This window comes from Anser cygnoides, chromosome 5 (genome assembly GCF_040182565.1).
Source record: "Anser cygnoides isolate HZ-2024a breed goose chromosome 5, Taihu_goose_T2T_genome, whole genome shotgun sequence".
In the NCBI taxonomy this organism is placed as follows: Eukaryota; Metazoa; Chordata; class Aves; order Anseriformes; family Anatidae; genus Anser; species Anser cygnoides.
The window spans coordinates 18,398,745-18,422,660 of record NC_089877.1 but is presented as its reverse complement, the minus strand read 5'-3'; the positions used below and the strand labels follow the sequence as shown (position 1 = coordinate 18,422,660).

Genomic DNA, 23,916 nt, shown 5'->3' with positions numbered 1-23,916 from the left:
GTCTTCATCAAGCAGCCAGTACATATATTTTTCTTGTACAGTTTTCATTGTATTTTTTTCCCCATGTATTAAAGCTTTTCCTGTACAGGCAACTTGATTTATGATCCATTTAGTCAAGAACTACTGGACAGGAATTCCAGAATTCTGGCATTTTTCTTCCATCCCTTCATTCTAGAAGATGTATAATACCTCCATACCTCCCTGTCAGCAATTTAATGACTTACATCTTGCAGAAAATAATGTAACTACCTGACTCTGAGGCTTGCGATCACACTGTTTTCTGAATGAGCAATCATTTGCAATTAACAGAGTCACCCTTTTGCTACATGCAAAACATCTTTATGCATGCAAAGAATGGCTCTTTTCAAAGGCCAGGTTATTTATTATCCAGCAGAATATTTCTATTTAATTTTGCTTACATGGTATCTTTTTTAACAAACTTAATCAGCACTACATTTCTGCAAAAAAATCAATTTCTATGAAGCAGGCCGGGCCAAACAATATGGGATACTTCAGTAAAAGGTCCATTTAACTAACGTATGTAAGGCCAAACTATTCCATGCCACAGAAAAGTAGTACCATGGGATCTTAATAAAATGAACAAAATCTCCTTTTTTTTCCCTTAAGTTTGGATTTCATGATATTTATATCCATATTCAACACAAATGTGACAACAATTAGTTGTGCATTTACCTAATGGTGTTTGACTACTGTAACTTACTTTTTGTCTAAGTACCTTTTGATACTAGTTCTATGGAAATGTGTTGCCCTGCACTAAAAGGATGGTACTGTCGGGAGAAATATGCCACGCTCTTGAACCTGTAAACATCATAGACTATTCACTAGCAAATGGGGACAATAGAAAGTAAGAACTTACATCCAATAATACTGAGTGCTAAAGATTATAAATTAACCATTTAGCAAAAACATGAACAGTGCAAAGTGATTTCAGTGAGTAATTTCCTAAGACAGATTTATATTTCATGATATGGTGGTATACCATGATAAATATCATGATATGATTATTAGCGATACTGGCATGAATCAAACATCAAGCAGTGAATGTGAAGTAAGCCTGGACAAAAACACTTTTTTACCTGTTTGAAGACAAAATAAGTTAAAAATCTGAACAAAAAATAAATTATCACCACATTTTAAAAGAAAAAAAAAAAGAGAAAAGAGCCACTTCAAGAGAAATCTAAGTAACTCATGTTGAAACAACTGATAAGCTTGTAGAAACTGTCTCTGAAATTGGGGAATACCAAAAAGCTCCTATCCTATGTTGTAGACTACTGAAACATTGACAATGTAGGAAATTCTTCTCATCTGTAAAATTGTTTGTCATAGACTATTCATTAAACAAATATGTACAATAAAAGGCACATTCTTTAATCTGTATGATTTACAGGGGAAGTTAGTAAAGGCAAGAAAAGAAAGCAAGCTTTTATTAGTAAATTTTTTGCTAATTGCATTTACCTTGTACTAAGACTTGCAGTTTTTGTTCCAGTAGGTGACTCCAATCCTTCCCCTGGCTTTGAGGATTTCTCTCTGTTCATTTGCTGGAGTATTGAGTTCAATTCACTAATAACATTAGCCTTTGGGCCTGAGAGAATTGGGCTTTTCACCTCCGTCACATCACCCCATAGCTTAGATGTCCTTTGGGGAACAACTTTAGCCATACTGGGCTGTGCACTGATTGGAGGTGGGGGCGGAGCGGGAGGAGGAATAACAAAGCTGTCTACAGTTTCTTCAATTAGCGCATCCTTGTAAAGTGCATTGCTTTTGTTGATTATGGGCTTCATTTTTGGCTTAGGAGGTACTGGGGGTTTGTCCACCAGAAATGTTTGCCCATCTGCATAGACTGTACAAGTATCCACGTTCTCACCCCCTTCTGAGGATAAGGTAGAGATGCTGGACACTGTTGAGATAGTGCTGGTTGTCTCTAAGTGATGGTCACTACTACTCCGACTGTCTACCTCCTCAATCCCAGAGTCAGTGACGTTGTCAAAGCTGTCAGGAGGCGGCAAAAAGGAGGCAGGCAAACAGTTCGAAAGACCCACTTGCTTTTTACTGTCTAAGGAATTTGTTGACTGGCTGGGGGCAAATGGCGCGGGTGAAGGCGTGCCGTTTTTTCTTTGCTTAATCAAGTCTGTTAGAGCCGAACCGGGAGCTGAGCGGTCGTCGGGGATATCAAAGCTGTTGGCGAACTCTAAGGGAGGTGGTAGTGGCTCAGTAAAAATAAATTCTTCATCAATGTCAACTGATGCTAAGGGTGGCGGGGGGATGCGGAACGGCAAGATGACTGGGTCGTCGACAGAGCTCGCTGCTACGATGGTTTTGCAGGGAGATGCCGGTGGCTCAGGTGCAGCAGGCACATCCAGCTCACTTTCTGCTTCCTCACTTCCCTCTGGCCTCTCTGGTGGGGAGTTTTCAGGGTTTGGTTCCATTTCAACTCTTTTTTCCTCTTCATCTTCAGGCGCATCATCCGACTTTGCTGTGTCCATGGTATGAACCATTAACAAGCCAGCTGACTTCTGCTGTGAAGTATCCACAATGTTTATCAACATGTTTTTCTTCTCTTCAGCCTTCTTTTCTTTCCCTGCATCTGTTTCATACTTGTTCTCAGTCTCCTGCCTTCGCAATGGGCCGCGAGTATTTTGTCTAGTGACAGTAGCAGTAACAGGAAATGTCGTTTCAATATTGGGTCTCAGCTTCGTATCGATGTAAAGTGGTTTATTAAGGTCAGGCTTAACAGCGTCCCCTTTGCCTGGAATCTGCTGTGTTTGTTCTTTCATGGCTCTGTCCCTGGCAGAGAGAGCGAGGGCTAGTGGTGAGTTTGGATCTAATAGCTTTCCTGTGACTGGGTGAACATAATTATCTGAGCTGGATGCATTCGTGGGCTTAGCTGCCACTGTACTGTTTTCAGTACCTTTCGTTTTGGACGAAGCATTTAATGTCCTTGAATCACTTTGATTGCTGGGTTCACTGCTATTAAAAAGATTTTCAGGCTCTCTAGGTGCAGGAATTGGAGATGGTGACATAAGCTGTCTAAAGCCATCTTCACTACTAAACATTGCTTCATCAGTAAATTTAGATTGCCTCATACGTGGTGTTGGTGGTGTTAGCCCAACATCCTCATCTCCTAGGTCTGTGGAAAGGAAGGCTGGAGAATTACGCCTTGCTTCCAGCCGCTTTTCCCTGTCCCTTACTGCTCCAGCAATGGCTGCTGCAAATGGACTGCTGACACCTAGGCTGTCGTCGGGTCGGAGTTGCCCAGGTTGCTCTGAAGACTGAGGATCGATTTCCATGCTGCTCCCTTGGCTGCTCTTCCCGCTGCTGCTGGTGGATGGCTCTTTCACAATAATTGTTGGGATTGGAATAGAGCAGGTCTTTTCTGGACTGTCTTCAACATTGGATTGTTTCACCAGCATCCCCTTCCGTCTCGCTGGTTTGGCTGGCACGTAAACTGCTTTGCTTGCAATTTTCCCGACCTCAGAATATGGGTTTTCTGGCATCTGACCCCTCTTGTTCCTGAAATTTGCCTGAGATGTGGCACTCCGACTGTACAGATCCTCAGAGTCCAGAGAGTAGCGGTCCAGTTCTCGTCTGTAATAGATCCCTTTGTCCCTTATCATAGTTCCCACATTTTCAGGCCTAACCAAAGAAATTTTTGCACCTGAATTCTGATTAAATGGAGGTTTAATAGTTCCATAGCTCCTTGATGTTGGGGATTTGGGAGAGTTGTACAGAGAGGGAGAAGGTGGTGGTGGTGAAGGTGGTAAGGACTGTGGTGGTGGTGGTATATCTTCAGAGGTGTCAGGCATTGAAAGACTTCTGGTAAACTTCAGCATAGGAGGAGCCAAAAACTGCCGTTCTTCCTCTGTTATTCCTAAAAAAAAGAAAGTATATATAAAACAATGCCTTCCTTTGCAATCCCTCATATTGCATTATTTCTGTATCCAACCTAAAATGCTAAGGTGCATTTCACATGAGGCATATGTGCAATTATGAAAAGGGTCTTTTGCCTCATTCCAAACATAAGCATTTTTGCTTGCTGAATTTGCTGAAACCCAAATGCCAGAATTCAAAAGAATGCTACAGAATTTTAATTAAAATGATCATTGATATGTAGGCAAATGTTTGGGGTTTATGTATCATCAAGATAGCTGTTGAGAAGCACATTTTCTTTGAAGATTATTGAACAGGGAAGACATTTGGTGCAGAAGAGTACCTTATGTCTGTCCCTAGCACTTTCTAAATGCACAAAATTATGCAACTTAGAAACCTAATGAATTTTTAAGATGCACTGAAGCTTAGCAAAGGAACTGAGAAGATTCTGTTGGGGAAAAAAATCATAATGTTTTATTTCAAAGAATGACATTATATTATTACAGATACAGCTTTTAACATAAATAAACTTGCTAATATTGGGATAATTTAGATGGCCAATTTTACATCATCCTAATGGGTTCCTAAATTGAGAAGTATCACTTCTAAGATTATTATAAAGAACAGAACAAGCTTAAGTTTGGTCTGCTCTATTTCTTTTCTCTTTTGTACAACCATTTATTGACATCATTTGGAAAGAAAAGGAGGTGATTCTTATTCCTTTTGATCAATAGGGATTTCTTTATAAACTACACAGCATTACAATACTTCTGCCTCAATAGCAAAATAAAAATGAATAACATTTTGCCATAGATAATGCATTGTAATAGGCTTGTACCACTCTTTTTCTTTTTTCCTCTTTATTTTTTCCCTTCTTGATAACATTTTTTGTTAGAGGAAACATTCTAAAGAAATGAATCAAATCATTCCACAACGCTTGTCTACTGCCATTAGGGCAGAATGTGGAAATTATAGCAACTTAAACAATAATTTCTTTTTCCATTAACTTTGTATAAAAAATAAGCAATCATTCACTGAGGTAAAGACATTGGAGAAACATGCTTTAAGAAAGAGATAAAGCTGCTAAAAGTAGGTGATTAATGCACAAGTAAACTATGCATGAGAAACGTTTTACCTATAGATTTTTGTCTTCTCATTGTACCCCGAGGTATACCCAGAAAAGGACCTTGAGGACTCCCTGGTACAGTGGGCGTCATCACAGCAATACCCTGTCTCTCATACATGGACTACAAAAAAGCAAACAAAAAGCCCAAGAGCATTAAAGCATGCAAGTCTTTTTCTCACAGGTAAATAACTCTTTTGTAATATCAACTAATCTACCCCTCTTACTTAGAATTTTTATGGAGAATAACAAATTTGATATTCTTCTGGGAAGGCAGTAAAGAGAAAGGGAAGGCTGGGATCTGCTTATATGTTAAAAAAATAACAACAGCTGTAAGTGGAGGTAGGTGAAATTATTTACAAGGCAATATGTTAAGTTTCCAGCACATTCTGTGTGCTGTAAGAAAAAGAAAGCCTGAGCAATTATATTTTGTTTCATTCACTTCCAAAAGCCTTGCACACACCGTATGGGTGTTAACAGTCGCTTTGTGCCAAGCTGTATCCTCTCTTCACTTCTGAGAAGCAGACCTACTCTTGGAGTCTTGCACAGACTCAAGGTGTCTTGTGCAAGGTTACGCTGGAAGTCAGCTTCTCGGGTAGGAACTGAGAAAAGTACCCTGATCCCAATGCACTCAACTGTTCTTTTCTTGTAGTCCATTACAAAACTATTTGTTTTCTGCCTAGAAACAGTTCCTATTTCCTTCTTTCCCAAGCTACGGAGAACAGCAAAGTGTATCAGGACTGGGGCTACTTTAGAGAGGTAGGCTATGGAAAAATGCATCTAAAATACATTAAAAACTTTTTTTTTTTTTCCCCACATGTAAAATTCTGTAAGAGCAAATTCTGCAAGTGAGTAATCCAATTTCAGAGTTCTGGAGTTTAAATTTTTAATGCATGCTATAGTATGAATGTCAATTCTTCCCTTACAAATCATCATGCATTATTTAGTTAAGATATTACATATGCCATTAGACATAATAAAAACCTGCGCTAGTACAAACCTTCACATTAGTCTAAATTACGTGGCTGTACTAATTCTGGCACTGAAACTTTGATTTTTCAGCAAAGATTTTAGCTTGGCCTTAGTGTTGTACCAACATCTTCAGTTAGAATTTACTGGTATCTTACCAGCTCAGATTACAGGCAGAGCAAGGTCACATCTGTTTGAATAATGGTAGCAATGGTGTTGAAGTGACAGTCTCAGAATAAATGTAAGAACTTAATGCTAAAAGGTTTTAGGGGTACATAGGCTCTTCTGTTAAACAAACTATTACCAAAAACACAGACTAGACCAAGGTTACACGATAACAAAGACAACATGATTATATAAAGCATTGTTTTAAATTAATTTCTGTTGTGTGTTGAACTTTGCACACTGGCAAAGTACCCCTTCCAATCAATTTCGGAAGTGAAAGCAGTACTTCATAGCTATCACTCACATTCATATCTGTAGCTGAGGGAAAACATCTACTAGAAGGCCGCTGTTTAATAGTTGCCACTCTTGAGTCCACAGTTGCATTGTCTGCAATTCTTGATGGCTTGGAAACTGGTACTATTTCATCCACCTTATCTGTAATATAAAAGTATTCAGTAAAATAAATATAATTTGTCCAAAAACTGAAAATTTAAGTATTGCAAGTTCAAAGGAAGAGATTTACTTTTCAAAAAAATGCAAAGAAAAAGTTTTTTTTTTGGCATTTTAACAAGGCAATGCTTGAGCATCATAAGTCGTGCAAGCCGAGCACTTTTTATTGCTGCTACATAACATGCATGCTTTAGTTTTAAGCCTGCATGCATTTAATGTTTACTTAGTGTGACTCGAAAAACAATCCTCTTCTTCAAACCTTCAAAATGTGAAGGGAGAATATCTATATAGAAATGGAAAGAAGACCTTTAGAAATAATGAATCTGTACAGCACTGTTTCAAATAGAGATAAGCAGACTGTACTTAGTCATTAGAATTTCAGTGATATTTTGGACAATAACAAGTACTCCAGAAGTGCTCTTTTATGCCTATTCTCTTCAATTAATCACATCCTGATCTATTCACACTTTTGGGTTATTAGATTAGCATTGTATGCAATGACATCATTCTTTAAAATTAAACTTTTATATGTATTTTTTTTCTTAACTGCACAGTCTTGGAATTTGTTTAGTTGTGGTCAGAAACAGACCAAGCAGGCAAAGTCCAAATCAGAATGAGAACTTCAACACTTGGCTTTGGGATCCTGATCTACCATATGGCATGACAATAATATACAGGGAAAACTTTATTCAAAATCTTCTCAAGTTTAGAGTGTTTGTTTTAACCCCATTTCCAACTTTGGTCACAAACAAGATTCATCAGTATTTAATACATAATGTTACTCCCTTAGACTGAGGACCTCAAAGTACCATACAATCAACTAATTATAGCCTCACAGCTCTTTTACTGCCACTTCTGTTATTACAAAACTAAGGCATGGAGAAATTAAATCACTAGCCTATGACTAGTGAACAAAATAGTTTTATTTTTGAACCTGTACTAGAATTCAAACTTATATCATACCAACATGTTTTCTTACTACCCTTTTCATCCCATTTGCTTCTCTAAGAAAGCATAGACTGCAACACATTGACTATTCTGTACTTGATAATCATGTTAATTTAGTGTCTTTTCCTTTGAAGTTTCACTGAAGTAGGGATTAGTTATTTAGCCTGTGGTATTTAAGTGAGTGAAATACCTTAGCCCGGCTCCTATGCTTCCACAATGTGAGTTGGAGCAATGTTACTTTTCAGCCCTTAGATCCTTCTCCCAAATGTTTGATTATTTGCTTCAGCAGAAAAGCAGCTGCTTCATTAGGTTACTACAGACTTAAAAACCAGGATCTTGGTGGTCTACAGATGGTGTTACTATGCAAAGTATCAGATCTAGGGATTTAAGCTTTACCTCTCACTGGAGGGCAGCATACTCAGGGCCCTGGATATGGATGGGAATAAGGCAGGAGGAAAAGAGCTTTTGATTCCTCTAAATTGTAGATCTGGCAGATGCAAGGATGATATTTTAAATGGGAGAAGAAGAAAGGGAATAACTTTTAGCCTTCTGGTTAGAAGAAGGTTGTCCTAGAAGTGGATATTTTAGTGTCACAGAGGGTCAGGGAGCAGGCAGGAAAGGAAAGGTTGAGCAGAATCAGTAAGCTGAACACTGCTGAAATCTTTCTCACAAGAGTAGTGTTTCTGTTTCTTTTCAATTGAAGTTAGAATTCATTTTTTTCATTGGTCTGCTTTATTTTTGTGTGTTTTAAATCATCCAGTGAACGGAGAAAAGGAAAAAAATTCTTAAAACCATCACATGTATTCAAAAATAAAACAAACTTCAAGTCACATTTCATAAGACTTTGTAATACAAACTGTGAACTTCTGAAAGAAAAATATCTGCACTTCTGCTCAGCAAAAGGCATCAGAATGCAATGGTGTAACCATGAACATTTGACCTATACAGCAAAAATATGGCTAGACTCTAGAATTGTACTCGGGGGATCAATCACCAAGAGATTCAAGGATGTAGAGATTTCATATTAAGTCTCTCCCACCCTTTCCAACATCCCAGAAGGCCAACAACTGGTCTTTGGGATAGAGAAGGAACTTTGGGAAACTGAAGCACTAGGTACTCAAAATCTGTAAATCAGAAATATAAATATACCAGTAAGAACTGATCCCCTTTATTTTTAACAGACACATGTAACCATATACCCATTCAGACAACAAAAAGCTACAGGGAAAGAGTGATGAGGCTATGACAGACACTTGAAAAGCATGAAAATATTTGTTTGGGGATGAAACATACATACCCTCCAACTGCACTGATTTTGCTAGACAATACTAGAAGTCAGATCCTAATTTTGGATCTGACCAAAATATCAGTTGGTACCAGTTCTTAATATCATCTACTATTTCCATCTGGAAGAACTTTATTGTGTGTGAGTTTATTGCAGGTTTCTTGTCTGTGGACAGTTCCTCAGCCCTATAGCTGCTCCCATTGAAGTGGTGCTTTGTGTCTTTCCAAATCTAGCTAAAGCACTGAGAAATGGGAGAGGAGAGCAGGTGACAGCTTAAGCTACTTTGCAAGGAACTCTTTAGGGGTTCCTCGCACAGTATTTCCAGCAGCAGCACTGCTACATCTGTGCAGCTTCTTCTTTTGCTCTGCTGTTTTTGATGAGAATGCAAAGGTAGATTGGAGGGCATCATTTTAAAACTACAACAACAAGTTTGAAGCTACAGAAGCAGCCAGTCTGTGGAATGTGGTTTATTCTAAATGGCAGCAGCTACATGGCGGGTCCTGCAGAATACGTCAAAATCTTAGCAACTGACCGCACAACTGCACCACACTTTTGAAGTGAAAGTACTATGTAAAATAAAAACATTCTCACTGTATTATCAGACATGTGCTAATTAGGCCAAGAAAATTAACTGGCTGATTTGTATTTAGCTTTATTCAAACTCATCCCAAAGAAATAAGATGTAAGCATATTGGGACAAATTTCCACTTGCCTCTGCCTTTAACTAGGCTGTTCGTATCCACATTACCAGCGTGCAAACCATGTATGCACCAGAAACACATGTTCAAAAGGCTGTTCATATTGGAGTAATTTTCAGGCTTACTAATGGACTTCTCTCCCAACCTCCATGTGATCTTAAATAACCTGCAGCATGCGTTTCTTGTACCGGTGAGAGGGGAGTCTTACAAGCTTGTGTTGGAAATTCTCTGAGAATGCTTTTACAAACAGTTTTAACAAGAGAGAAATAAAAAAGCCATGGAAGGGGTGCAAAAATTTGCACTTGATCTGTGTCGACAGCGTGGCCGAAGAAGCACGCCCCCAACGGTAGTCTTAGAAGGAACGCAGCTGAATGTAGGTGGAAGGGAAGAAATATTCTGTACTGCAAAGAGCCTACACTGGAGGTTGGCCATGCCAGCTGCATTTCATCATTAAACCATTCATTTAGCAAAGTACAGCCACAAGCACGCACGCACACACGCTTACAAGGGAGCAATTTGTGGCTGACTGGTAGAATAACAAAATGTTGTATCTGCTTTATTTTGATCAACTACAGTCTCAGAGAAAGACGGAAAAGAAGAGGCTATGGCTGACTGGACAGAGAGTGCAGCTCAGTTATAATCATAGAAGAGGATTTTTAGGCCTACAATTACTCTCTATTATTTGCCAGAGGAGGAATTCATCGCTGCTTTGCATATAAACTCTTCTGAACCTTTACAAAAAGTTACAACAGTATGTGGAGAGTCAAACACAGGAGCCATGCTACACCTGTGATAATTAGTTACCACGCTCAAGGGGCTCCTGGTAACAGCATCCTTCCAGAGAACTGTCAGGGATACCACATGGATAAGCCAGTCTGATGCCTCTGCATGCATATAGCAATTTGAGTGCCACTATATTAAATTCCCCCGAGAGAGGCAGCACCAACAGATATAAAATAATTTATTGCAAAGTGCATTTCCATCTGCCCTGTGGGTTACCAATTGCACCCGTGTTCTGCTCAGGGTGCCAGCCCTCAGGAAATTAGATGGCCTAAAGGCACAGAAAGTAGTTTGCATTTTATCAACATGTAGGTCGTCTTTGATGAAAAGCTCTTAATCACAGACATAGTAGCACAGTACCCAACAGCATGTCATGACTTTTACATTCTCAAGAGGTCTGGCTGCTAGGCAAGCTTCTTTTTTTTTTTTCTTTTCTTTTCATTTTCTTAAATAATTAATATCTGTGATAATTACAGGGGACAGTCTCCTCCTAGTAGATTTGGTGCAGGAGATGGCTCTTATCCCCGCAGAACACATTGCTTAGTGACTCCTGTTTCAGATCCCCGGACTCTCTCAGAGGAAAAATTATAATGCTGCCCATCCAACCACCAGATCCATCATAAAAGGAACTTTGAAAACGAGAGTCAGGTGCCTAGATAGATCTGGTGGCACATTACTATACAGGCCCCAAAAGATAAATATGAGGTATGATCCTGGCAACATTACTTATTATACAACATAGCCAAGACATGTGGATTAGCTCCACCGAGGGTCTTAGAAAGTGAGCTTGTCAGACCCACAGAGGATAAGAATGATCATGATCCGGTACAGGCTAACCCCAACACCTCAGGCTGGCATGCCAGAAACACCAGGCAAAGACTGATCGAACACAGTTTTGGAGGCGAGTATTGCCAAGACCTGTATACTTACCACCAAGTCCAGAATGCTTGCTCAGAGGGGATGGGATAATGGAGAAAGAAAACTCAAAAAACAGCTGCCTCAAGAAATGACTTGTATTTGTAAGAAAAGCAATGAATGCCTGGCACAGAGTAAAAAAATGCTTGTATGAAGTTAAAGTGAAAGAACAGAGGCAAATGTTCTTAAAATACCAGCAGCACACATTGTTAACAGTGCAAATATAAACTACAAAATGTTAGACTAATCTAGTCAGCCAGAATACAATGTTAGCCAATGTAGGAAATGGTTGAATTCTGCCATTGATGGCCTTATGGCTAAGAATTAAAAGGACAGGCACATTAAAAAAAACCCTAAAAATCCTATGGTGTGGTTATTTTTTCTTCCCTCCCCCTTTTGCCTGGCGTGTAGGCATGGGCAATGAGGCCCTCTCGGTTATGGCTCTCTGCAGCCGGCCACTGCGACAAGGCAGCGTGGCCTGCGGTGGTTCTCGAGAGTCGCTCGTCCCTTCGGCCCCTGGTAAGCACACAGTGGAGGCTGCCACTGCGTCCTCACCAGTCCATGTCGAGGCACAGGTTAACTCGACATGGGGGGTGGCTCTTTGGGAGATGCGTGTTTCAAGGACCTGCGTCCTTGGCTGCTTAAGGAAAGCTAAAATCTCTGACAGGTAGTTATGGATGGCTCTTGTGGAGGTAGCCACAATGCCCAGCTGCAGCTCCATGCGGCCCATGGACTGTGACATGAGACCCATGGACTGTGCATGCTCCCTCTTGATATTTTCCAGCAGCTGCACAATCCTACTGTTGGTTTCCATCAACAGCTTCTCTCCCTCTGTTAGCTGGGGCTGCCCTCTCCAACCCCGATCCCTAGGGACAGGCTCAACACCGCGGTGCTCTTCATTCATTTCATCATTGCCCTCCTCCTCAGGAGAGTCACTTTCAAACTGAGGAGTCCTACTGAGTGACTGATCCCCGGGAGACTGTATGTCCATGGTACACTCCGGAGTCCGCGCTGGTGTTTGAAATCCCTCAAAATCCTCCCCAACGTTGCTGTGCGTTTCAGATGAGGACAACGGCCACTGCCAGCTCTCTGTGGTCCTGGCCGGCGAGTCTTCATCAGAGGCAGGCACCGAGGATTCCTGTTCTTCGGCCGGCGTGGACGGCGAGCTCCCTCGGTGACGGCCAGCTTGCCCCGAGGATCCAGGAACCTCCCCATCTTGTTCCCCAGTGACATCTGGCAATCAAATAGAGGAGCAACAACCACTGTATCTGAGGCCAGGCAGATGGAGGTATCTACATGCATTGGACAACACATAGAAAGAAGCCAGTTGGGAAGCCAGAGTGTATGTGTTTGGGCAAACGGAAGGGCGGACTAAAGTTTAGTGACTGCATTGGGCAAGTGGCAGTTGACATTATTAACCACTTTTTATATAAATGCACACTGTCCTGTACCCGCAACACACACAGCCATGCTGCATCCCAAGGCAGGAGCTACCAATTCACCTCATTGTGACTGTGACAGGAAATGTCAGTGAACCTATCAAAAAGCTCACCTATGCACTGTAGTGGTGTCAGTCAGAAATCCCTGGGATGAGCTCAGGGCCAAGTGTCCAATTGAGCTTCCTGTGGTGCCAGATGTGCTCCTCACTGGCTGAGGGCAGCCCTTTGTTGTTCTGAAGCACTGCTGGCTATCTTCGCTTTTGTCCGACGTCTCACGTCACCCCCACCCCTAGTGGGCTCTCTCCCAAATCACTGCTGCAGGGTGACGGCGGCTGTCCACAGCATTTATCCTGTGAGCAATGCCCTCCCCAACATTTGCCAGATTTTCTCGCTCTTTTCTCCAAACAGTAGGTAAAGCTATCTGAGGGCATTGCTCGCCAGGATCTCATTGTCTTCTGAAAATAAGTTTTGCCCTCCCCTGGCTACCTCTTCCCTTGCCTGAGGGCATATGATGGAAATTGGGGTGCAAGCACTTCCGTGTGGCGGCTTGGTGTGCAAAGAGGCATTGTTACAGATGTTAACGAGGAGGATATAATGTATGTGCTTACTCTAAATCCTCCCGTACATAAAATGCACTCCCAAAGACTAGAGATGCCTGAGCTTTTTGCACCCACAGCGATCATCAGCTCAGAGTAGAGCATGACCTGCCCAGCGCCATTCTTGATTACATGAGCCAGTGGCCAAAACTCTCATCCTTTCCATGCTTAAATAATAAAAAAAATTGTTTAGGGGGGACAATTTGGTCGTTAGAAATTAATCTGGGGTGGTCTGGCTAAAATGTTGCAATGTGGTAGCCCAAAAAGCCTGTATTCCTCATGCTCAGGCAAGGGATATATGAGAGAAGCACTGTTGTTGGTAAGAACCTGAACAGCAGAGGCTGGCTGTTGCTAGATGGCTGGCTGGCTGTGCTGCTCATGCTGCAGTGGTCTGAATGCCGGGTCAGTGTCAGGTCTACCAGTCTCTGACATCCCAGTCTTGAAAAATGTTATTTTCTAAGGGTTAATTTCTGCTCTTTGGAATAGTTTATATGCTGCTCTTTGGATCTCGGCTTGAAGCTGTGAGCTTACGTCTGGAAGGTATTGCTGAGGTCAGGTTAAAATGCTACTTCTGCTTCTGTTTATGAATCCTTTTTTTTTTTTTTTTGATTTTACACAGTTTTAAATGAAAGCTCTTTCTGATAGACCCAAGGATCCTTCCTTATTTATATCCATCCCTGTCTATCCTAATTCTAATGTAGCACTCATTATTTCTACACCCAAGTGTCTCCAATATTATATTGCTCTGAAAGGGATTCTGTGCAGCTTGATATAATTTTTTTTTAAATGCTAAAGTCATGGATATTATTTATGCATTTAACTTATTCACTACTTCAAAGTATTCACATTCAAAGTATTCACATTATGTCTCTGTCTAGTTGGACTGTCCAGTTGCATGTTTTATGGAAAGTGAGGATGAAATTGTATTTGTAAAAAGGCATGAGCTCCTTATGAAAATGGATTTTTAGGGACAAACTGTCATGCAATCATTGGCTCCCCTACTCCATGGAGATTTGAAAGGGACTATATCAACCTAACTGCAGTACCTGCTTCTTCCTTTGCAATGCTTTTCCCCCGTTGCCTTACTAATACAGCCATAGCTGCAACCCCTCATTAACAAATCTCTCTTAACAACTATAGTGTAGGACCATGAAATTATTTCTCAACATTTTCTTATTTGAGTACACATGAAAAAAAGAAAAAAAGAAAAACAAAACAGGGGACCTATTTTAACCACACATAGCAAACACACATTTCAGTTAAAATCTATGAAATCAGAGAAAGATAAGGGATTATATATATTCATTCTGGTAGAGCCACTGGTCATACAAATATCTTTGAATTTCTTTTGACATCTCATCAGAAAATTCTCTATATTTGAAAACTCCATTTTCCTGACATGTTCTAAACAGAACCCACCTAGCAATTGGTAAGTAATAGAACCAAACTAAATTAAAAATCAAAAACTGAAACAAAACAAAATAAAGAACTCCAAAGCCCACATTAATTTATGAGTATTTCTGTAAATAGTTCCACTGAGTTTAGATTGTTAAGGTTCAGGGGGATCATAACAACTTTGTTATTTGTGCAAATTTACACATTTGCCAGAGGCTTGTAAAGAAATGTTTCTCTGAAAAAGCGTGATAACATTTTTGCAAAGTCCCTAATTCTCTATGAAAACGTACTATTTGCCATCCTCCTCATCGATACTTTCAGGCTTTCAGAGCTAAAAGAAAAGCATCTGGCATAGGTGACCAATAACACAAATGACAAAGAATCCAAGCAAACAGTCTGTGAAAACCCATGGGCAGAAAATTTAATTGTGGAAACTATTGGCGAATACTTATGAATAATGAATACATTCACAGGTTTTAGGATAGGTTTGTTAACTTGACTAGCAATGAAAGGAGGAATATTCGTTAATGGTTATTATTCATAACAAAGTGTTCAACAATTCTAGTCACTTCGGTTTCTGGAAGCTTTATCAAGCATTGACGTGGGGCATGGGGGAAACCAAGGGTGTGTTACATGGTCTCACACAAACTTTTGTTCACTGCTGAACAATCATGGGAAATCTGCCTCAAGGTGAATGGCTGACACCACAGTGATGAATGTGTCAGTCTCTACCCAATAAATCCATTCCTTGATGACCAAAGGTCGCCCTAGATTCAGACTGGATCTTGTTAAGATGATGGCACCAGCTGCTGGGTTGGTGCTGTGGAAAAGGCGTGCCAGTTACATACAGTAGGGCACCGGTAAACTTGGTTTGGCTGGAAACTGCCCTGATCCAGTGAAGAGGCTTGCTGCTTTGAACAGCAAGATTAAGGCTGGCTGAAACAGTTACCTAAACAAACTGCCTTTACCTCATTTCCTTAGGAAAGAGGTGACTTCTTAAATAAATGAATAAATAAATAACGAGAGAGTGCTAAGACTGCTAAGCCAAAATTGGCTATGGACCAATCTGTACATCAACATGGTTGACCTTACTTGGTTGTTAATCAGCTTTATAAAAAAATCTGTCTCATTTAAAACTAAGCTTAAAATAAAGTGGGTACAAAGAAGCACAGCTAGCTTCTTTAGGTATGAAGCAAAGGGACGAGGTCAGATTCTCTGATTTTTCTAGTTGTTTCGACCTTATGCATCATTCCTACATGCAGCATCGTGCTCACAGTGATATATACAACTTACAGGCAAAACACGTTGGTTATGTCTTTTTATATGTATCTTCATATTATCTTTATATCTTTGTATTTATAGCTAGTGATACCAGCCAACAAACTGACAATCTTCAGAGTTGTGACCTGCTTCATGTTCCTAAACTTACGTCCCTTGCTCTGAAAGGGCATGACTCCCAGTTTGGTCCTTAAATGACCAAGTAAGGGAATCAGAAAGGAGCATGCATATGGGCTGAAGGAAATATGAACGTCTGGCAGTCAGTGACCCACTGCACTTTAGCTTCAGTGCTTGATCACTGTGAATACTATGCAGATATTTCCAAAAGTCACCTGGGACTCTCAGGTTTCTGTAGAATGTTTTACCTCACTGATCCTGTTATGTTAAAACAAAAAGTGAGATCTGTTATTAAAGTGGTTCATGTAATAGTGACTAGTGAATCAGCATCAAAGTCCTAACTATTTTCCTTTTTTTTCCTGTTGTCAGACAAGTTCTCTGTTTTTGCAGCGAAGGCTGTAGCTGGCTGCTTGTATGGGTGTTTGCACTGGGCTGATACAGGGCTTGGTCAGATGTGGCATATCTGTGGTGCAATTGCTCCTGGTGGCCACAGGAGAACCACTTGGTCTTTTGTGCCTGCAGGGGTGACCTGTGGTTTGCCCAATCCTGTTCTGAACATCGTGACGAGAAACCAGGTTTATGAAGCCTCTGTGTTCATGAATACATCTTTCATTTTGGAGCACTGCTCTACCATGCTGTTGCCTTGCACCATAACATTTGTGACCATGCTTTCCTACTGACAGTCCTTCAAGTTTGTTATTAGACATAGTTAGGATTGTAGCAATTATCTGGTTGAGATACACAGAGAACTGAACAGTTGATTCAGCTGTAGGGATAGAAGACCAAGACAGAGGCCAAGAACAGAGCAGGGTTTTGGATATAGACAAACTTTAGAGACATCAGAAGTATTTCTTTAACTTTTGTTCAGTGAAGAACATTTGAGACTTATGCCTGTGTTGTGCCTTACCTGCCACTTGGACTGGCAGTTGATCCCTCCCCTGAGATGTGCTGTTCTTTAAGAATCCCTCCTTTTGAAATCCCACCATTTCTGTTTCACCTCTGCTACTGGACCGTTGCCTTTTCCATTATATTTCCTTTTCAGATTCCCCACCAGAAGAGCTGGACGTGAGGGGTGGGGTACCGTCTTCCTGCTGACAGGTAGGTGGAGATGTTCCTTGGCCACAACAAGTGGGCCAGGAGCTCAACAACAGCGGTACCACAGTTGGGGAGCTTCCTGGGACCTGCCTCTGCTGCTCTGGACCTGGGCCTCTGCCTGTATCTGCATCATGCCTCCTGGGGTGGGTGCATTTTTCAAACTGCTTAGGTACCAAGGTGACAGATGCCTTGTAAATACCTAAGATAGATACAGACAGAAACTGTACCAGGCGCAATCAGTTATGCAAAACTTCATACAATGCCAATTGCACCTATATGCTGTAGTATCACCCACCTTTTCTAGCATCTGCAGTCAACCACAGTCAAATATTTGGCACATGTATTTTTCCTTTTGAAAAGTGATGGAAACACAGGACATTCATTCTTCCTTGGTGTCAACCGGTCTAGAAACTTAGCCCTTAATGTCAGGTACTGCATATGCACATATTTTGTTCCATCGTCTTCCCTAAATATGAGTTTGCAAGTTTAGTTTAATTCTTTCATTAATCAATACAATCTGTGTTTCTTTGTCAATAATCTGTAAATATCATTTACATAAGCAGTACTAAAACTAAAGGGGTAGTCTTATGTGTGCATATTAAAAATGTATAAAGATGCATTTAAACTATGTAAAAATATGGTTGTGGTGTTGCTTTTATCTTATGTGTTGATTTTTAAAATTTCCTTTATATTAAACTATAGATAGCTCATTTTTAGCATAAAGATTGGAAGTTAATATGCATATAATCATAAATTTCCATGTACAAAACAACAACAACAAACTGTCTAAAACAAGTAGGTACTCTTATTCCCATTACATTCCTTTTAGATTTTTGTCACTTCCCATACAGAGGCAAAAGACCTTGCCCTGCTTATTTTGTGAAAGAATGGTTGGGGAGGAACTTGATAAATACTTCGGGCTGAATGTCTGTGTGTTGGGGGGAACTGTATAAAGGATAATTTGGGCAAACAGTACATACGGGAATCTAGCCAATGCTCTCAAAGAAACAGATAAACAAAATTCTGGAAGAGATTTCTAATACTAAAGGGTGGTGTATGTTGGGGGGGGAAGTGGCAGAATTGTAAGAACCTACTGATTTCAAAAGCAAGCTTGATCAGGCTACAGAAGTTCATATGATAATGATGCTTGTCATAGAACCAATTGTATTCGATGAATAAATCTCTAGTGCCTCTGGGGAAAAACAGATGACTTATCTGCAGATGGTTAAAAAGGAATCTCTGTTTTATTAGCTATGCCAACTGAAAACTAATGCATTGTTTTAGCTATTCAAATGTGAAAAATCATCAAAGACCAAAACTAGGCAAGGTATAGCTAGGTCTTCAATACGCTGTTCAGAATTTAAAGGCTAACCATAGGTAAATAATTGTTTCAGTGGAAGAATATTAAAGGTTTAGATTTAAACTCAAGTTTGTTTATGATCATATTTACAGGAAAGAAACAGCAAATTGAGCCCATGTCATACAAATGTTATAGTTAAAAACACACAAAAATGGAATGATTTGAGTTTTCATTTAGAAAATTAGGCTAATAATCATAAACCTGCTACCATGAGCACATTTTAATCTGGAAATTAACTTGTTCCAGGCCCACTGCAAATGAGCAATTTGCAGGACTGTGCTTAAGTCACAGTGCCAAAATATTTACCATATTGCAGACAATAGGCAGAGAATATTACTTTAACTGTTACCATGAGGAAATAACAAAAGTGCTTTGCAATACAGTCAAAACCATAAGCCATTCAAAACACCTTCCTTTCATAAAGACTGAGTAAAAATACGTGTATGTTGTCTAGGATACTGTAAACTCTACAACGTACACAAAAATTCAAAAATTGGAAAATTATGTAAAATAAATCAGTAAAACATAAAAATCGATTCATGAGTAAAATTAATCATTTAACATTGAATATCTACAAATACCATTAAATGTTTTATACAAAATGATTTGTATGTATTCACATTAAGGAACTATCAAAACTTTCTCTAAAGAAAGTCTTATTTGGGTTTCTAGGCTTGAAAATATCTCCACATTAGTACATACAAGTCACATTAACATATTATAATCACACAATCAAAAGTAATTTTAAGGAAGGCAGAAAATTGATATTTGTCCAAATTATTTCTATAGATACAATTTTCAAGTACCAGCTCTTTAACAGTATGTTCAATTAATGAAGTTATTATATAGGCATTTAAAATGCACCTGCAATCCTGCAGCCTTACAATTCAGCCTACCTTGAAAGAGGAATGGTCATTGTCTAACACTGGTTTCTGTTTAAGAACAAAAACAAAGCAGAGAATATAGTCAATACCCACTCCTACCCTGCAAGCCAGGTGGAATTTAAGTGGCAATTTGATGTTCTGTTTAAGAGACAGCATTTGAAAATTTGGCCTTGTCACAAAAGAAAGACAATCAATTGACAGAAACCAAAAAGAAAGGTGGAGGACCTAAGACACTTGCAGCCTTCTCTGTTCTTACACTTGCTTTCACACTTCACTTCCACACCGAGGGGAAAAAACAAGCAAACTATGATGAATTATCTAAAAACATTTATTTTCAATTATATTAGGAATTAGTTAACATGGACATATGAACATTTGAAGAAAAAAAAAAAAAGAGAGAGAAATAGCAGCAAAGCGAGTTTTGAGATGAGGGAGATAAGTCCTTCATCTCCCTGGCTCCTGAAAAAGAGAGAGAATACATTAAAAGTGCTGAAAAGTTTTCCATTGCCCTAACTGTATGATGTTGGGAAATACATGCAATTTTAACTGTTTCTCAAGCACTCATGATTATGAATATGTTGTTAGATATTCAATTAATAATATCTGAATATAACAAGTGACACTCACATATGCCAACGTGTTTCATTCATCTGGCTCCAAATGCTACAAAACCAACGTTTTCTTTAACACTTACAATTCTTTTTCCAACTTCTTTTATACCATTGTCTTGTTGGTTGATGCAGAAAGGTTTTGAAAACCTTTTCAATTACTGTCCTGTAGCAAAGAAAACCAAGTATTATGAAAGGGCACTACAAACGTTAGAGGATAATTTAACAAAATCAAAATAATACTAGTGTAAATGAGGAGAACACCCACACAGTGACTCAATTGACCTCTCTGCTCAGGGATTCCCAGTGCTTTCAAAATGTCAGTTAAAGTTCCCACATTAAGCAGTACAAAACTTGTTTTGAAGAAGTACTCAGTCCCGACAGTTACCTGTTAATTTAAGATTCTATGCCAAAAGTTGCTAAAAGTCAGCACATTAGATTTTTTCTTTTTTTTTTCCCTGTGGAAAATCTAGGCTTAGTGTTTTTCTCCTTGAAACATGCTGAATTTCAATATTTTTCTCTTATGAAGTGTTTTAAAAGCAGGTATGTTGTAGTTATGGTAGAAATCCTATACCTTCTTACATTGTTGAGGACTCCACATGAGATAAACTACAAGTCATAAAACCTGTAGCCTTGCTCCATCAGCATGAAGATGGAGCCCATATTTTGTCACATATGTACATCACAAATTCCACTCAGAGTCACTGCCTCATGCTTTTGAAAATGACAATCGTATGACAACCTTTATCTTATTATTGCTACCTCATTAGAATTTCAAACAGGTAATGCAAATCAATTACTTACAAGGACAACCTTCAAGAATTCTTCATTAAGCCTGATGCATTTGATCTCATCTTCTAAAATACAGTGTCTGGTGAAGATCAGAAAACCTTCTTCCTACACAGAAGCACTGTAGATACTGGAAACTATCAAAGAAGTTGATGCTGTCAGTGCTGTAAGAGTTGCTTTGATGCTTTTCCATTGTTTCCTGCAGACAAATCTCCATCATCAACTCCATCATATTGAAATAAAAAAATGACTTTGAACCCAGACGTCTTTTGTGAGTGGTTTCTTCAAACACAATGTAACACATTAAGCTAATCCACTGTTTGGCATTCATTTATATATATTTGCTCTGCAATTTCATTGTTTCAGATGCCATTAGAATGTGCCACCTTTGAAACAATGGACAACAGGTATGAGATGAAGTGCGAACGTTTATTGCAGACAGAGCTAATAATATTTCTTTTGAATGCCAACAACTGATATTTTTTCCATTCAAATGTCGCTAAGACCTGGTGCCAGGTAACAATACCCTGTGTTGATGATATCACAGTTATTCTGTATCAGAGAGACAGCACTAGCATCTAAACTGTTTAGAGAAAATCCTACATCTGTATTAGGTATTTTAGGCCACAACAAAACCCAAAGATCAGCATCAACGCATACAGAGGGATTATTTTACTTAGATTACATATCAAATATATATAAAAAAAAAAAAATCCCACCAAACCCCCAGAGCTCACAACTGACACTCTTCTGACACTGTCAAAGCAGTACTTTGATACGGAAGAATTATCTTATCATTCTCTTTCACCACGAAAATTTAGCCTACTCTATACTTATTTTTCTCCTTTCTCTTAAATTCTCGAGATATCTCCCAAGGATATTTATATTAGCTTTTAATTTAAACTGTCTACTTTACCTTCCACTGACAAGCCCAAATTACTCACTAAATCAAACCCACTTCTGGCAGTAAAAAGCTTATCAGCATGAAACTTTTGAATCATGCATCTAGATATTTACAGATCTTAGTTTATGAATGTATTTGTTAAAAATTTGTTTTAAAATTCTCCCTTCACAAGAAGTTATCAATAAGCACATAAAAATAAAAACTGAAAGTAAAACCCTTCAAAAGCAAGCTTTTCATGAGACATGTAAAATTTTTACGAATTGTTAAATATTAAAATGTTCATTTTGAAACTCTAATGATATCTATTTTTTTTGTAGTGATGATGAAAATTATAATTGGAACAAATGCATCAAGAGTTTAATATTTTTTCTTTTAATATTTTATTTTTAGAGTATTTTCAAATCTTCAATTTGAAATTTCTTTCAAATTTCTTCAATTTCTTTCAAATCTTTAATTTGCTGCATGAATATTTTAGTTATTCTTCAGTTTTAATAGGTTAACTACATATTAACTAGAAATATATTGTAAGTACTGCCTCCAAAAAACTTGCTGCTACAACTGTTAGTCTATCCATTGTTGAAAACCTACAAGTCACAAAGGAAAATAAGACCTCCCTGACATCCCATAAAATCCAGAAAATAGTTTTACTGTTAGAATCACATCCCCTTCAAACATACAGTTTGAAGTTGGATGTTATTTCTCCGAGTTAGGCAGTTGCTGAAAGTAGAAAGTCAGTGGCACAGACTAAGTATAGTTTACCTTTTAGTAATTTGTGCTATGAAAATGCAGTAACATGGTAATACTGCCTGTGACATACTACGAACTTTTTGTGACCTAACGATTTTATATCAATTTAGACACAAATATCTTCTACCCTGAATATAAAAATACCGCCTATGCACTTCCCTTTTCCCAGCCTCCCAATGAGCCAGAACCCCCATCCAAAGACAACCAAAAGCGGTCAAACAGAACTACAAAAGCCATCAGTTCCATCTTAATGCCTCCCTCACCTATAACCCAGAAAACTGTATTTTTGCTTGACAGAAAGCTCTACAATAACAATGTAAAATTTTTTGATATGCTGCCAAAATATATGTTTTAGAAAAATACCAGTAGCAATGGGGTTTATTTATTATATTCTTTGAATCGAGAATGGAAAATACCACTAGCTGGAACCCGTGTTAGTGACCTAAAAGGAGGTCAGGAAAGAACAGAAAAAAAAGAGAGGAAAATAACCTGATTTTTTCCTGTTTAACGATAAAAAGCAAAAACTCCACTACTGAGAGAAGACACTGCCTACAGCCTAGCTTTCCTTTCAGGGACACTGAACTTTGTCAAAGAGCAGGACACAGACTGTTTTACCAGCTACCACCCAGGGGCCCAAAGAGGTTTGAGGCTCTTCCTTGGGCTAGACACCATGAAAATGTGTAAATGACACAGTCCTTGCTCGGGAGAGCTTACAATCTAAAAAAGCAAAATGACATACAGGAGTATGGAAAAATACAGCTAAACACAAACAAACTTTCTATACATATATATACAGTTACATTTATAAAAACTATTAAAATAGCATTGCTACCTCTACCTGTCCCTCTGCCTAGCCATTACTTAGATGATTGCTTAATAAGGATCATAGGGGAAGTGGGTTTTAAGGAGAGATTTCAGGGAGAAGGTAGTGGCCTTATGAATCAGTTCAGGGAGGGCACTCCATGCATATGGGACAGTGTGGAAGATGTCATATAAAAAAATTAAAATTGTGCAGAGCAGCATTTCTCCAAGTCAAAAATTCAAATGTTGTGTGCAAGATCCCTATTTCCTGAGACAGAGACAGTGTGGTTACATGAGTAACTTTTCGCCATTAAAAGGACAAGTGAAACCACTAACGTAGGACTACACTGAGGATGTGTTACTGGCCACATATTCTCTGTGGCTGCCAGTTAACACAGTAACTGTGAGATGATATGGAAAGGTTTGGAAAAGAGTTGGATACAAAGAAGGAAAGAAAGGCAAGATGAGACAAAAGGAAGAAATGTGGGGAATATTTTCAAATGTAGCCTTCTGCTTGAGTTCTTAGTGTGTTTGCAATTTATTAACTAAATAACTAAAAAACATATACAATAACTAATGTACATTTGACACCATAAAATAAACTGGACCATATGCCAACATTTACATTATGTTATTATCCTTCACTATGGAAAGGTGAGAAACAGGTTAAACAAGAGACAAA

The 23,916-nt window shown here is 38.9% G+C and overlaps 2 protein-coding genes across 5 annotated transcripts in view; both read right to left on the bottom strand.

Annotated features, from left to right (window-relative positions):
• Nucleotides 1-23,916, bottom strand: part of SHANK2 (SH3 and multiple ankyrin repeat domains 2) — a 352,436-nt gene that overhangs the window by 13,712 nt on the left and 314,808 nt on the right. For all 4 annotated transcript variants that reach the window (XM_066997187.1, XM_066997188.1, XM_066997190.1 and 1 more), the window contains 3 exons: nt 6,450-6,580; nt 5,024-5,135; nt 1,477-3,889 (listed from right to left, as the gene is read on the bottom strand). In XM_066997187.1, the coding sequence (XP_066853288.1) occupies nt 1,477-3,889; nt 5,024-5,135; nt 6,450-6,580 (2,656 nt within the window). The remainder of the gene's footprint in view (nt 1-1,476; nt 3,890-5,023; nt 5,136-6,449; nt 6,581-23,916) is intronic.
• On the bottom strand, nt 11,305-23,873 carry LOC106044639 (uncharacterized). Its single transcript, XM_048058737.2, has 3 exons — nt 19,398-23,873; nt 16,954-17,607; nt 11,305-12,454 (listed from the first exon to the last, which is right to left on the bottom strand). The coding sequence occupies exons 2-3, from the start codon at nt 17,030-17,032 to the stop codon at nt 11,595-11,597; spliced, it is 939 nt and encodes a 312-aa protein (XP_047914694.1). The 5' UTR covers nt 17,033-17,607; nt 19,398-23,873; the 3' UTR covers nt 11,305-11,594.